At 41.3% G+C, this 16966-nt stretch overlaps 1 protein-coding gene across 5 annotated transcripts in view; it reads right to left on the reverse strand.

The window, feature by feature from the left end:
- RASGEF1B (RasGEF domain family member 1B) overlaps window positions 1–16966 on the reverse strand; it is a 339701-nt gene that overhangs the window by 7953 nt on the left and 314782 nt on the right. For all 5 annotated transcript variants that reach the window (XM_084625325.1, XM_084625328.1, XM_084625329.1 and 2 more), the window contains 8 exons: window positions 16515–16637; window positions 15277–15414; window positions 7648–7860; window positions 7436–7510; window positions 6049–6144; window positions 5489–5591; window positions 4252–4331; window positions 3108–3203 (listed from right to left, as the gene is read on the reverse strand). In XM_084625325.1, coding sequence (XP_084481451.1) covers window positions 3108–3203; window positions 4252–4331; window positions 5489–5591; window positions 6049–6144; window positions 7436–7510; window positions 7648–7860; window positions 15277–15414; window positions 16515–16637 — 924 coding nt within the window. The remainder of the gene's footprint in view (window positions 1–3107; window positions 3204–4251; window positions 4332–5488; window positions 5592–6048; window positions 6145–7435; window positions 7511–7647; window positions 7861–15276; window positions 15415–16514; window positions 16638–16966) is intronic.

Consider the following 16966-nt stretch of genomic DNA (forward strand, 5'->3'; position numbering starts at 1 on the left):
CCCATGAGGCAGTGCACCACAATGGGGGGGGGGGGGGGGGAGATTCTGGGACAATTCAATAAACCAGAATGAAACATTTTGACTTTGGGAATGTCAAAATGTTTTCTTTTGATCAAACTTTGAAAAAATTTTGCTAACCAGAAATTCTGAACTTTTTTATCCCACTTTGAGACAAAAACAAATGTTGAAATTTGGAATTTCCAAATTTCACTCACCTCTACAACTAAATATATAGGAATAAACTCTCTGGACTCCTCAGTCTACATAATGCATGCAGGATTTTACACCTTGAGATCTCACACCTTGATTTGTATTCAAACAGGCTCTTAGCTCTCAAAACCCATATTTTATTTCTAAGTGCAAAACATGCGTCGGGAACAGAATGTATATGAAGTATCTTGCCTTAAAGTTAAATTTATTCTTTAAGCACAAAGATCAGGTTTATTAATCCTGACATGCAGAGCCAATATTATAAGAAGTTGATGAATTATTTAGTAACTTGCCTCTAAGTGGACGTAGGTTAGCAAGCTATTTGGCTCGTTTCCAAGAGAAATTCAAGGGATGCAACAAAGGTTCTGCATTAATGTACGTCCACATCCTGATTATTTCTCAAACACTGGTTTATTGCGAAGAGGTTGTATCTTTCTTTACCTCCATTTCTCAGAAATATTACTGCCACTCTGGTGTTTCAAGCGAGGACTCTTGGCCTAACCTGACTAGGTCAAGAATAACAAAGTATCCTTGTGGCTATTCAGACTAATGAACCCCAGCAAGGCACCTTTAAAGCTGAACTGGTAATGGCCATGCAGAGAATAGACATTCTTATAGAGTAAATGTCTCGAGTAGCACTTGTGTTCCCCATTTTGACTCGAGTGGACTAACAGCTTGAAATGCTAGTCTAGACAGTCCAGACACATTTGGGGTTTAGGACACAAGTGCTTGTGGTTTACTCTGGGCAGAGTCGAACACTGGAACAGGGTAATCTTTACACAATTTGCATCCCGCCTGCCCACATCCCCATTTCAAAACAAAATAAGAGGAAAGTAAAACCTCTTATACGCAATACAATGGGATCAATTTCTTCCTCGTCTCATTCATCTATAGCATTATTACTAAAATTAATCCTTCTGGATCTTATTATGCTACTGGTGACACTGATTCTGCAAGCTGATCCACATGGACAAATGTGGCCATGCAAAATCAGTGAGGGAACTGGGTTTCTGTGCACGTGTCCATCCATACAGATCATATCAGAGGACCTGGACCAGCATTAGTAGTCCCACTGAGATCAATGGGACTATTTGTGGAGTACAGAACTTCTTAATACGAATAAAATCCCATGGGATCTGAAACAAACAGTTTTTAGTTTTTACCAAAGCCCAAGGATACACAGCACTTTAAAACAGCTACAATGGTACTAAGCAGCAACCAAACTTTTAGTCTAATACATCTTTGACCCAGGGCAATATGCGAAAGATACACCGAGCTTCTCCCTCCAGTGTCTTTCATCCGAAAAGCCTCAATCCATCTAACGGTTTGCACTCTGATCCGCTTTTCTTGTTTGTTATTTTGCTGCAAAGAATCTCTCAAAAATTGATCCTTTTGTAAAGCAGAATGAAGAGGAATTAAAAAAAAAAACAAACCAGCAGCAGTGTAAAATGGATATTTGTGTCTGCCACTGCAGGCAAAACAGACGTGCAGACAGAAATCATTTTCTTCGTGGCGTTTTTAAGTTGTTAAAAAAATATTAAATATGCCATGTTTTAGAAGAATAAGAGTAGAGCCTGTTGTGCACCTACTAGACCAGTAGTTCTCAAACTGTGGGTTGGGACCTCAAAGTGGGTAGGGCTGGCTTAGACTTGCTGGGGGGCCCAGAGCTGAAGCCTGAGCCCCACCACCTGGGGCCAAAGCTGAAGCCTAAAGGCTGCAGCCCTGGGTGTTGCGGCTCAGGTCACAGGCCCCCTGCCTGGGGCTGAAGCCCTTGGGCTTTGGCTTCGGTCTCCCCTCCTGGGGTCCTTTAGTAATTTTTGTTGTCAGAAGGGGGTCACGGTGCAATGAAGTTTGAGAACCCCTGCACTAGATTATTATTTTTATTCTTCTCGTGTTTACTAGTCCCTATGGAGCACTCATCAAAATTTCCACTTTCTTTCTCCCTATTCAAGACCTATATTAACATGAATCTGCCTCTCTCAGTGTATATCCCGCAGGCAAATAGCATCTCTCTGGGAGGAATACAGAGCTAGGAATGCCTTCAAGAGAGCCTTCTGCCTCTAATACCGAAGACATTTCTCAGGGCTCTTCAGGTTGTTTTTTAAACAACTCTTTCATTGCCCGCAGATAGGCTAACTGGATTTCCTTGAAGGTTCCGGTACTGAAACGTACTCTCCCAGGTCTCCTTCCCTTCCACAGAAACACTGGTGTCCAGAGGAAGGGGAGAATGGAAGAAAAATCACTGAGGGCAAGTATCGTGTGAGAAATGCTCATGAAAGGAGTCGGACTGAAACTCCTGGAGACTGAATTTCATCTTCAGGGTGGCACAGAGCATGAGTGGCACCAGTGCATGCTTCCTCACACTGCTCCACTGTTGCTCCTCAGCTCAGACCTGGAAGGACCAACAAATAAAGACAACAGAGTAGTTCAGCCACTCTTCCTTCCAAACCATGGCCTTTCCACCTAGACTGCTGACAACGGAACCAAGTGCCATCTGTGATGTTCTCTCTGCCCACTGGGACCTGAGCTGAGACCACTAATCCTACTTCACTTCGAACATGAAGACAGCAACCTTTCAGTCGGTACGAACCTGGACTCGGCTTCCAGTTGAAATCACGAGGCGAAAGGATCTTTATCCCGAGCTCTCTAATCTCATAAGATTTCCCATTTCTTTCCCTGTGTGTTCTCAGATACCATACCAGAGGATAAAGTCTTGTTCTTGGTGATCCCCTACACAAGCCTCATTGGTGGACAGAGACCCAATGTTGAGGCACATATTTGAAAGGAAGCTGACTGAGGTTAATGCCTTAGAATTTGAATTGCTCAAGAACAGCTCACCACACAGCTTAACAGGCACATTTCATTACTGTCCATTTGCTAAGCGATTCATGAACTACCTTCTCTCTGTTGCTATGAGCTGTCAAGGACCTCTGAGCTGCGCCACGCAGAGCGGTTCGGTAATTGTAAAAATTGCTAGAAGGGTCCATCTGATGCTATAAGTGGGAAGAAAAGTAAATAATGAGCTTCGGAGATTTAGTGCAGATACACGTACAGTGCTTTTCACTAGAGAGGCTAAATTTAGAACCCAAGAAGTCTATTGAATTGCATCACAAATGCCATCTTTAAAGTACAGCTAAAACAAATCTACTGCTCTAGTAGATCCTTACACATAGAAACTCACTTTTAAAGAATGCTTACTCAGAATATCCAATGAGCAAGTACAAATCAGGCTTTCGTAGAGGCAAGGCTGTGCATCAGCCAGACTTGCCACACTCCCTCCCCAAAAACTGTACTATCAACTCAAATTCCAAGGCTAAAATTCTGCTCTCAGAGCCATACAACGGGTCTTAATCATGAGACCAATATTCTGCTCTTCCAGTGTGTGTAACTTGCTGTGACATTAATAGGAGTTGCACACATGTACTGAGAGTCAAGTTTTCTACCATACAAATTGTTTGAAAAAATCTCAACTGGATTGCCAATTAATTCAAGACAGTTAACACATTTGTAAAAGCAAATCTGAATCCCTAGGGTAACACAAATTTGTAACCTTCACGTTGCCCTCTACAAATGTGTTAGCTACCTTGAGTTTGTTAGCAGTCAATGAACTTGAGATACAAAGCCCACCCAACTCTAGTGTACACACGCCCTTAAGGGTTAAATTCTACCATTCAGATTTGAAAGCAGAATTGTTCTTGATTTATTTACTAAGCTTCAAGAAGAATTACCCACAATTTCAAGTTCCAGTGGAAAAAATTTCATCTAGTTCCAGTTGGCTTTTGCAAGTAGGTTTTGCAATAAAACTGCAAGGTATATTGAGCTGCTGGCTCTTCCAAACCCAAAAGGGATGCAGCAGGAATTAACAGAGGCCAGAAGTCAGCTGAAGGACTCCAACAGAGTGCATGAATTTGCACTAGGGACATGCACACACAAAATTTCATTCAATATTCAATAGGACAGGACCCAGTAAGACTCACATTCCAGAACAGTCAAACCTACACTCTGTTGACAGCAGTGTGACCCCGTATCAGTTAAACGTACCTCAAGAATGTCAAATTTGGCTGTCTTGACTTTTGCCCAGGTCTTCTTTAGCCGGGAGACCGGACTCATGTTCATACCAGCTTTATCAGAGAAAGACAATTTAAAAATTTAATAGAACAAAACTAGTCTAAGATAAACAAAGTAACTAAGATGCAGAGTAATTCTATAATGAAAGCGCTATTAACAAAAGAAGGCTTTTCATAGGAGATATAGCCATTTCTAGGTATTTTTACTACCAATATATTTACAGTATAACAGAAACAGCAGTATCCATCAATTCTACATGTTATTGATAGATCTTGATTTTTCCCTGTCTGGCTAGGGATGGGTTCCACGTATTTTAGCCCCAGATTACGTCTAATAAAGCTAGGAGATTAATAAAAGGTAACCCATTATGATACGTTAGGATGAGAGTTAACAAAAAAAAGTGGGAGATGAGATCTGAAAAGTTACAGTGTAAAAATTGAGGGCAACCTCATTATTCTCCTTAAAATGTGGTCAGTAAATTTTCTGAGTACAAGTCTATGGGCTTCTATTACATTCAATGCAGTCATCAAGCCAAGCAACATCAGCTACGGCATACAGAACAGATAGACCTCTCACTGGAAATCTAGAAATAGAGGCTGCCCCTGCTACATCTCACCTCCCCTATGCAGATGCAATGAGGCTAAGTGAAGGGTCACCTTTACATTCTTTCACTATACAGACAAACATGGCTGCTACTCTGAAACCTTTCAGTATACGGTGCCTTTGACTATTATATTTAATGGTCAGTGGAGCCTGAGACGACACCAACTCCTCCTGAAGTCAACAAGATTTGAGTTACTTCAAATAGGAGTAGGTTCAATCCCAATACTCCAAACACTCAAGCATGAAAATAATTTTACCCCTATAAGTAATACCATTGATCAGGAGGGTCAGGGCCATTGCTGAGAAGCCAGTGTGCTCCAAAGAATGGGGTTGGAGGGTACTGAGCTTTTTGAAGCATATATCATCAAACGAGTCTTTTAAGCACAAAGTCATTTCCCTCGTCCTCTCTTTTTAAACGGTATAATTGAAGGTAGCTTTTCCAATCTTTTATAAATGTATAATATTACAAAGATATTTATCTACTCTCCATCATTTCCTTCCCTTCCCACCCTACTGGGTACTGTAACTAGAGAATTGGCTCCCATATTTAAGCATCAAAATGACTATTTTTAAAACTCTCCCCTAAATCCCCACACCTTATACTCACAAATAATCGCCATTAAGGAGTTAAAGTTGCCAATGTTAAAACACTCCCTGGCCACGTCAATGAAATATTCTATCATTCTTGCTCTGTGCTTCTTCTTCACAGGCTGCGAGAGACAAATAATACAGTGTTATTCTTTAGCAGGAAAGGGAGACCTCCACTGGACTCCAAAAAGGGATGACATTATGGCTGAATGTCTCTTCTGTAGGTGCTGCAACTTCACAGTGTGTTCCACAAACAGAGCAAGCGGCATTCCTTCCTCCAAATCACTTATGAGAGGACAAAGACAAACCAAAGGAGTTAAGGAACTTCAGGACTGTGAGGGCCTAGGGAATTATTGGAGAGGGAACCTTACGAAAGATTTGTGGAAGGAGGTATCTGAACGAGAGAGAAGGTGGTTGATAAACAAGAAGGGACAGAGGCTCTAGGCATAAAGGAGAACATATGGTGGAGATGAGAGTGGGAAAAAGCCAAAGGGAGAGTAATGAAGCGAATGATGCTTCATAGTTTCAAAAACAGAAAACTGGAAAATTGTTGTGTGCCAAGGAAAAGGACATGCTCACCATGCAGATTTCTGTAGCAACTAAGTAGCTGAGTCTGTTAAACCATTCTACGTAGGCTTCCAGGTTACGGGTCTTCTTTCGATCAGCATAACAGCCCTGAAGAAAGAAAGGGAAAACACAACCTCCTTAACTTATTCTGCATTCTTCTCGGGGAGAGAGAGAGATTCCTAACCTGCAACCTGGCCACCTTAAGCTTTCACCCGGTCAGATATCATAACGTAAAAGTAGGGTCAATCGCCAAAGAAAACTCAAGGAGATGGTGTTGGTGATGCAGCAGGTGATATTTCTCTGAGGCCTTGATTCAGAAAAGCACATATGCAGGTGCTCAACATCAAGCACCTGCTTATGTCCCACTGAAGTGCTTTGCTGAATAATGACACTTAAGCATCTGCTTAAGCACTTTGCTGAATCAGGGCATGAATCAGTACTAAAGCGATGCTGAATCATAACGCAAGGGGACACTGTGGTGCTGGGTTTTGAATGAGATATAAAATTGAGTCCTGACCACCCATTTGGCATGGCAAGTCCAGTGTCTAGGCCCAACTGCCAGATCACATTCTGCCTTCTTAAAATTCTCCCAGTAATTTCAGCTGGAGTCTGATTCTTCCTTTCCTGTTCTGTGCTATTAGGTAGTGCACTGGAAAGTTCCCACAATTCATCCCAGGGGGTCTGAGTAGCAGCGAGTGGAGAGATTTTCCTTATCTATAGAAAAGCATTTCAGAATCCCAGCTGGATAAAAGCTATTATATTCGGTTTGCCACATTTGAGGAGAACAGGTAATTACAGTTCGAATTACATGGCGCAGTCAACATGCGGATCATAAGCATCTCCGGAACATGAGCGAAAGAGGTAATTGCTCCAGCACGGTTAGTTAAAAGCAGTTTGTCCTTGCCCTTCATTCTATAACTCAGAATTCTCTTCAATACATCCTGTTCTGTACCTGCAAAAAGGACTGCAATTTCACCGTCCTCGGTTTCTTTCAAATAGCTCAATTTCTTAAAAGGACAGGAGAGGAATAATGGATGGGGCAAGTGAGTGATGTCAAGGTTGAAATGCATCTCATCTTGGCTATAGACCACAGAACGGATGGTCAAGAGAAACTATTCCCATGGCTAGAGCCTCATCTGGTGTAAAAATCACTGAAATCAATTTAAGCGAATAGGAGTTTGTTTGCCAGAGCAAAGACAGAACATGAGCTTGATTTGCCCCCTAAATGGACAATGATTCACACAAAGTAAAATCAGAAAGGGGATATTTTTAAAAAATTCAGCTGTCAAGCATATTCATGCTGATATCTATCTAGAGTTAAGAGTATTCTAACTATCCTGTATCGTGCTTATAGGATACCATTCCAGTTCCACAACTGCTCTCGTTCCCCTCCATTCACCTTGTCATTGTCCAAAGGATCCTTTTGTACAAACGCCTGGACAAACTCTTCTGGTCCAATGTAATTGAGCCTCTCCTATATTTAAAAAAAAAAAAAATTAAACCAAGCAATCATTTCCTTTGCTGATTTGTATTTCAAAACAGAAGCAAAAAGTAGGAAGCATAAAATTGTGGTTGGAAAATACATATATGAATGACCTGGCAACAACTTACCAGCTCTATGTGAGTCAGCTGCTGGGCTAACATGTAAGGGTCATTGCAGACAGTGATTATGTCCCTCTGTATGGACTGAGGTTTGGTCTTCAGGACTGTCAGTCGATCTGTGGACGTTGCATTGATTTTTGCAAGTACTTCTTCGTACTGGCTAAGAGAGGCAAGTTTTCGGATCAGGCTCTGGATGATTTGCTGTACGTTCTTCCGATACATCTACCATGACACAAGACAAGCAAAGGATATTCCAAGAATATGAAAGGCTACTAAATTCCTGATGGCACTAAGATAGCTTCATTTTGATGGATATGCATTATTAGAAACTTAGAAACTCAAAGAACCAAATGTATTCTTAAAGCAACCATTGCTAAACCAGTACATTAAAGAGCATGCATTTAACATGTAGTCTTTGGGAACATTTAATTTAAGGTTTGATTGCTTTAGGGATTCAGTGGTGTCCTCACCAGTCCAAGCCACAACTGAGAAGTAAAAGCACCTTTCACCTATAGTGTAAAATGAAGCATTGTCCACCTGGGTAAAATACCAATCTCCCACTATTCAAGGCTGTAAGGAAAAAACCTAATCCATGAGTTTATAGTGTAGTCATTCTATGATGCTACGGGGGCCTAATTCTATTTTCACTGGTGTAAATCAAGACTAATCCCATGAAGTCTAGGTCTGCTCCTATTAATGTCAAGAGGAGTTTTGCCATTTACCTCAGTGGAAGCAGGGCCTTCAGCCTGTAGGTCTGCTCTAACAGAACCATTAGGTGGTTACTTTTCTATATTCAAGACACAATTGTAAAACGATTAATGAAATGCTTAAGTGCTTGAAAATTTGAAGTGCCCAACATCTATCAAAGGCACAGTATAAGGTTATTGGTCTAAGAATGGATGAATGCTACCTGTTCCCTAATGTACTTGTCACTCACTCCAAAGATGTCACTTTTAAGGATTTCTGAGTTTGCCAGATCACAATCATGCTTTTTGTGGTTTTCAATATTAATTTTAAAGAACAGACCTTTTCCATACTAGAGTCAAACACTAGACATATTTGGGTCAAACTCAGTCTGGAAGTCAGTGGAATTAAACCAGGGATGAATTTGGCCCATCGTTAATAAGTAAGAATCATGCACATAGTGCCTAGATAAAATGTACTGTTTCTGTAAATGAAATCTTTTAAAGACAAAAAAAAAAAAAAGCTGCACTTTCCACTATGAGCCACAAAAAACATTAATAAAAATCTTCATTATCTTTATAATAGGGTGTATGGGGAGGTGCACATACACCTCCCATCTAAAAATAATGTGTGTGTGTATATATAACAGAGCTTTGTGAAAGATTTTGTGGCACACGATGCATACACACTGAAAGTCTGACAAAGCTTCTGACACACGCAGGCTGAGATCTGGGACAGAGTGGAAGCCATGTAATAGTCAGTGTCTTAACCCTCAAACTAGGTAAATGGTGGCTGAGTTTCTGGTTTGTACGAACCCAGATTTCACAGCTAAATTGGAAGGGGTGGGGAAGAAAGAGAAAAAAAACTAAATTACACCAATGTAAACCCAGAAGATTCTCTTTCAGTGAGACCTTACAAAACCAAATTTAAAATCTATCTACATACAGAGCTTTGCACAGCTCTCTAACATCAGTCAGGGAAATTAATCCACAGTTGAGTTAACAATAATTACAAAATGACAGTCATATCTTCATTCACAGCTTAGGGAACATCTCTCCGCTAAAAGGCAGGGGGTGACACACCTGCTACATTACTCAGATATATGCAACAGTCTACAAAACACTGCCATGTCTGCAGCTTTCTTTTGGGACCTCTTCAGGAGCATGAACATGACAAAGGCAGGTTTGGCATGGGAGTGGCATGACTTTTGACCTGGGTGTGCATGACAATCATTTGGGGCAGGGCTGGGGTGGCGAAAAACACACGACAATGGGTCTAATCCATTATGAAAGAATCTTATGATCCTATTTTCCAGCACAAACATACATGCTCCTAAGATAAATATAGTCAGTTAGGATGATAGGCTATGCAAATTAAAGAGTAAAAATATTTGAAGAGCCCAGGCTGTGTTTGGCAAATAGAACAAGGCATCATTAACCAACACAACTGTGACACTGATTGAACATTGACTGTGTGTACCTGAAAACCCTTCTCACAGCCAAATCTGTGTCACAAATAGAAAGATTTGGGAGCAATTTTCACTGCCATACCCACCTCCTTACACCCAAATTCAGGAACAGATAAAAATATTGTTTGAAACTTGTTTTCAATCTGCATTATTGTTGCAGCAATCAAAGCAGAACATAAATGAGGAGTATTCAAAGAAACATAGTCAGAGGTTCAGTGTACGAACTGGCACCATTCTGGTTAAAATGGCACAGAAGGAGTCTGTGGTTTTACCTCTCCCTCCGCTCTGGGGGTCATTCCCCCCAGTCAGTCAGGCCAGTTTGTTGCGGATGCTTGCAGTTTCAGCATCTTTTTAGATGCTTATGATGTACAGGGGACATTTTTATAAAAGACAGCCCTGAAAAATCCCTCAGCTGAGAGCAACTATCACAGAAACAGGCAGATAATGGGTTTCTATTTTAGAATTCAAGCTGCGGGACCTGATGGCACAACACACTTTTATATATGGCTGGTACAGCATCATTGCTTGCGACCTGAGATGAAACATATGGTGAACACATTACTATAGATGGATCTTCTGTCCCTAAGTAGTTTATCCCGCTGATTTTGATCACCCTAATCCTAAATGTCTTTAAAACAATAACATTCATAGGAATTATGCAACTGTATACTTGTCTCCCTCCCCTACCGGGCCATAGTTCAGCAAGGCACTCAGGGAGTTGCCTTGTTTTTTGTGCAAGAGCAATCCCATTGACCTCAGTGAGACTTTTGCACATGCTTAAGTACTTTGCTGAATTAGGACCACTATTTAGCATGTGAGATCTGTTGCTCAGTCTCTCACAGCTGCATGATACTTTATAGATTTACCCTAAACCACGGAATATACATGATTTAACTAGAAACCTAACTTTAAAAAAACAAAACAAAAACAAAACACAGTCCATTTGTCAGTCTAAACACAGCTCAGTTTCCTCTCACCTAGTTGTGTGTAAGACAATTGATGAGTTTTTGTAGCATTATTTCAATTCATCAACCACATTGCTGACTTGTCTCTCCACTCATAAGTTATGCAGCAACCCAAGTTGTGAAAAATAAGATCACTCCTATAACTCAAGTTGTTCTGTGTCTCAGTTTTTCTGAAGGGCCCTTTTAAATATAATGGCACCATCACATTTTGGACCACTACTATTGAGTCTGTTATGGAACAATGAAGCCTAGAAATAAAGGGATAATGCTGATATTGATTTATTGATTTTTAGAAAGTTTTGAGGGTTTGGGATTGTAATGGATATGGAGCCTTCCACCTTTAGGTCACCAGCTTATAGCTGGTTTACACTGATAGTGACTGAAAGTCATTACTATCTGACGGATGTTTGATGGTGTATGTAAAGTGAGTTTGTGTTGTCAATCTAGATAGGAGATATGGTAGAAAAAAAGGTCAATGCAACTCAGGGCTGCAAATGTAGAGGCATCACATCATGACGCAGGGAGGTAACAGTCCCCTTGGCACGTGGCTCTCATGTGACTGCACATGTTCATGAAGTATTTTACCATAAAGAGACTGCAAACTGGACACAGACTAGAAAGAAATCTATTAGAAACTGGAGGAAATGACCTGTGAGAAGAGATTAAAAGAGCTAAAGGACACAGTTTTTCAAATTATGATGGGAGCATAACAGTCTAGAAATACTTGATGAGTGTATAATCTAAGGAAGGAGAGGGGTAGATGTAGGAACAATAGAATTAAATTATGGAAGACTAAATTGAGGCTCACTAGCATGACAAACCTAATGATAGGGAGCTCTAGTGGTCTGATGAATAATCTTGCAAAGGAAATGGAACAAACCTTACTCATTTGCACATTTGAAATGAGACTGGATGAAAACCAGTAGTAAATGAAGAACAGGGAACGATCCTATACCAGCAGGGATATGGCCCAAGCCGATTAAGTCCTGTTCATCTCTAGATGCTATAGTTCAGTCCCTACTTGATAAAAAACCACATGCCAAGGTCCACCGCTGCAATCAGCATTCATTAGTATCTTCATCCATTGCCTCAGCAGGGAGGTCAAGCACTGAATGAGCCATGGAGTATGAACTCCTCTCTTGCTCACACGGGTGGTTCCTTCTAGAAAAGTTTGGGGTATTGTGGGAAGCTTGCATGATTGCCTTCTGTGTGGGGAAGTTCTACAAAGAAGAAACTCTGAGAGAGGCCTTCAGTCTCCATTACTATTAAATCACCACATTTCAGGAGCACTAAAATTCATCTGTTTCAAAACAAGTCCATAGCTGTATTTACTAGCTTGCTCTAGCCTGCACTAGCCTGCACTAGGCTCTTGATGGTAGGTTTTAATAGCAATGACACATGGGACTTTGAAAGAAAGCTAAATTGAGTGAGAACAGGAAACTTATTATTTCCCATCATTCAAGGCCCTGGCTTGCACACACAATCCGTGTGATACTGAACTAATCCGCGGTGCAGTTAGATAGAAGCAAGGTCAGAGTAAGCCTGCATTCATCCTTCCAAGCAATCCACTAGCCAATTTCGCTAATAATTTACTGCATGCAAAACTCCACTGTGACACTTGCTTTCCCCATCTTTTTAAGTTATTCTGAGAGGCAGAGATGGAAGAGACCTATTAGATCATCCAGTCCATCTCCCAGCCAGGACAGGATTGCTCCCTACAGCACATTTTGTAGCATTGTGTCCAGTCTAGTTGTAAATGTATTAAGTGATGGAGCTATTATCACTTCCTTGGAGAGATTATTCCACAGACTAACACATCTCACTGCCTGAAACCGTCTCTAATATTCCACCTTTCCCAGTCTTAATTTCACTCATCTTCAACTGGCACCAACCCCTTACATCACCCAAAATAATTCCTCTCCCTCCTTTTATTTTATGTGCTCCAAATGCTAACCAAAATTACACATATTTTGTTATTTATCAGTCTTTCACAAACCAATTCCTCTAGGCCCCAAATCTTTCTATTGCTCTTCTTTGGGCTACCTCCAATTTGCCAGTATCTTTCTAGTAACATGGTACCCAGAACCAAAAGTAACATTCAGGGTGTAATTGCAACAGAGCAGTAGGCAAAAAAGTTTACTTTCTGCTCTATGACACGATGCCTTGTGAATGCAACCGATTTTGCAGACGCATCCCATTGCAAATTAGTGTCTGATTTGCAATCCACAATCACCCCTGGATCTTCTTCAGCATTGCTACTTTCCACGTTTCTACTACACATTAAATATCTGGGCTTTGAATTAGTTTCCTCTGGATATAGATACTTGTTCTTCCAGTTCCAAGTTAAGCCTAATTTTGTTCTCTTCTGCCCTTATTTCCAATCTCTCAAGGTCTTTTTGTGTCGTTAGCATCATTTACAATTCCTTCCAAGTTATTATAATCAGCAAAATTAATTAATTATGTAGAAGAGGGAGTAAACAGTTTGTTACGCAAGAGGTTACAAAAGACTGGAATGAACACCAGTCACTGGGAATGCCAATAAACATGCTGCCGTTTAGTCAGTACTTTCTGTTTACTGTTCTTCCAAATGCCACACTGGTGCATGTTATACTCTTTCCTGGGCAACCCTGTTGTGAGTTATGTTCTCTGATAACACCTGCTGTACATCATACACCCAAAAGCATGCATCATCCCTAAAGGGACAACATTAACGAAACCACCAATACCTTTCAGGTGTTACAACCATCACCACAGATTATTAAAATCTAATGTAGATTTTTAAAAAAAGACACTCTCTTCACTTTTCATACTGATTTTATTGTGTGTGTGTGTGTCTCACTTCTTTTAGATTTATCAGCTTTACAGGTATTTCTAGGTAGCCCTGTGAGATACAGAAAGTCAGAGCAGTCCCTCCTTTCTGGCCTTGGCATCTAGGAATTTATGAAAGGTTTTTGTTTTGTTTTTTTAAGACTCTTCTTTTCATTCAACTTTTTAGAGTTCACAGAAACACTGTTGTTCATAATTAAGGCTGCGAGTCTGTCACGGAGGTCACGGATTCCGTGATTTTCCGTGACCTCTGCAGCAGCTGGTGCTGGCCCAGGGGCCGCCCGAGCCAGGCAGCCCCTGGGCCAGCAGCAGCAGTTTGGGTGTGTGGGAGGGGGCTCAGGGCTAGGACAGGGGTTGGGTGCTTACCTGGGGTAGGGAGCCCCCCTGCAGCTCCCAGGCGGCAGAGGGGCGAGGTCTCCATACCATGTGCTGCCAGTGCTCACAGGCCCCCACAACTCCTATTGGCTGCAGTTCCCGGCCAAATGGGACCTGCAGCAGCCAGTGCTTAGGGAGGGAGCAGCGGAGGAGCTCCTGCCCTGGCCCCTGCCTCCACCGCCTAGGAGCTGCAGGGATGCAAAGTCGGGTAGGGAGCCCCGCCAACCCTCCCTTCACCAGCAGGAGTCCTGGCCATCATTGCGGCCCGGCCCCTCCCACAGCAGGGGTCTGTGCTGCAGCCCCGCCAACCCCACCTTCCCCAGCACTAGAGGGGGTCCCGGGTCACCACAATCCCCTCCCCCAGCACCCGCGGCGCCCTGGACCACCTCCCACAGCGCACACACCCCGCCGCTCCCAAGATTTAGTCATGGTAGGTATTTTTAGGAAAAGTCACGGACAGGTCACGGGCTGTGAATATTTGTTTACGGCCAGTTACCTGTCCATGACTTACTAAAAATACCCGTGACTAAAACGTAGCCTTATTCATAATGGATTTTTTTAAACTGGTTTATAATACCTAAACTTTTGGGCCTCTTTCTATCTGGGTACTTATATGGGCTTCCTCAGTTTAGCATCTCAACACCTCACAAGAATTATTGCCAGCTGCGAACCAGCACACAGAATGATTAAGTAACTTGCCCAAGGCCACAAAGGAAGTCTGTCAGAGCCAGGAATGCAGCTCAGAACTTGAGTCCAAGGCCAATGCCTTAAGCCAAAGCCAATTTTTCCCATACTAGTTAATACTGTCCCTTTAGAAATGTTCCTCCTTGACGTTGCTATGCCTCTCCTGTGGGTTTTAAAGATCAAAGACCTGATCCCAGAAAGCCTCCTCACATGAATTCAATGTAATGATTCACATCAGGAAGGATTTCCAGGGTCACACCCAACTTCCTCCTAGACAAACCATTAAAATAAAATATGGAAGTAAAACGTACAAGCAGCGTCTGCTCACACAGACAATTATTCCATTTTGTAGCCAAAAATAAATATTTTCTCAAGAACTCAATATGGATACTGGAACTCAGCAAGGAGTTCTCAGCACAAAGGGCTGGTTAGGACTTATTTTTTTTAAGGGTTCATCTGCACCTTAGGCACTGGACAAAACATTACATTCACATTCGTAGAATTAGCTCCATAAACAACAATGCTAGCTACCCAGATCTGCTACATACTGTTAATAAATAACCACCAGTATTTTACTCTAGCCAAGATATTAAACTAATGCCTCCTTTCCAATGCTCTTGCGCTCAAGGTAACTACCTCATCACCACTGGCTATTCGTTGTGCCAACTCCTTTAAGTTCCTCATCATTCTTTCATCTCGAAAATCATATGGAAACGTCTCTGTCCACTCAGTCAACAGCTGCAGGATTTTGGGTGCAATTTTTCGTATCCGGCTCTAGTTTTTTTTTAAAAAAAAAAAAGAAGTTACTTTATGGAACATCAATAAAACAAGTTTTGAAACCAATTGAATTACAATCTACTCATGTATGGATTACTACAACTGTGGACTATAAGGACATGGAAGTCAGTTAAAACTTTAAATGTAATTGAACTTGGCATTGGATTAAGTATGCCAAAGCACATTGACTTCATTGATTTTGGACCAGTCCATCAGTGAACTGGCCAATTTAAAAAGAGTAAAGTCTATCAGTATAAGAAATATCCTAGACGCTAGATATGGTAGTGTCTCCAAAAATATATAGCTATTATAAACGTTATCTAACAATTAGTTATAACATCTGCAGAAATGCCTAAGCCCTCAATTCTGCAAAGACTTATGCACATGCTTAATTAAGCACCAGTATGAACTCAGTGGGACTACTTACATATATTTAATGACTTAATTATTTACACTGTGGTAGCCTAAGAGCCTCGTTATGGATCAAGACCTCATTGTGCTAGTTGTTGTTCAGACCAAAAAGACAGTCCCTGTCCCAAAGAGCTTTACTATCTAAGTAATCCTGCAGAAACTCAGGCATGTGCTTAACTTTTAAGCAGGCGAGTAGTCCCACTGAGTTCACACTCATGTGCTTAAAGTTAAACATGTGCTTAAGTCTTTGCAAGATTGCAGTCTAGTATGTCAAGATGTATATAGCACATCTTTAGTACCATATGCATTTTAAGGTACGGTATCATATATATTTTTAAATATATGCATTTCTTTTTCCTACTCTTTCTTTTATTAAAACATGTTAAAACTAAAAAAGTTACTTATAGTGCACTGGGATTTTGGAAATGAAACAAATGTCTCAGCAGAGACTGTTTTCATTTGATAGGGTTCTGATCTTGCACTGTTGAATTCAGTGGCAAAATCTCCCCTTGACTTCAGCGTGCGCAGGATCAAGCCGCAAATCACAGTTGGTAATGACTGGTTTTCAGTATATCCAATCCTGTAGCAAACCCACTGATCAGAAGTGTTCTACTTTGGCATAGGGAAAAAGAGTTTTGAGTCAGGTTTACAAAATGAGACCTAACAGGTTTAGCAAGAGACCTAACCTTGTCAGTCCCAGGCTCGCTTAGTCTCTGGTGCTCCATGCACAAATGGCAAACCTTGGCCATTAGCTCATATGGGTGCATGAACAGCCGCGAACTGAGCAGGAAGGTGAATATGTATGTTCTCTGTAGGCAAGAGAGACAGAAAGAGGCAAAATCATCATGCATTTCATACTCCCCACTACGACATTACTTTCAACTCAATTTTTCATGATTTATCATTCAGAGCGCAACTTTGTGTATGGCTGGTGGTGAGAATGCCTGATACTACTGCAGAGTTAAGCACTTAATTGTAACGAATGTCAGCTCTCCAGAGCCACTACAGTATTATATAGCAATTACTTGAGCCTAGTTATGCAAGAGTAGACAAAAACAAGGCTGGCCCATGGCAGGGCAGGGCTTGCTTGATTATCCCTTTGTGATAACAGTATATAGAAGTCCAGCACCTGAAATTA

This window comes from Lepidochelys olivacea (assembly GCF_965140295.1).
Source record: "Lepidochelys olivacea isolate rLepOli2 genome assembly, chromosome: 4".
Taxonomy (NCBI): domain Eukaryota; kingdom Metazoa; phylum Chordata; order Testudines; family Cheloniidae; genus Lepidochelys; species Lepidochelys olivacea.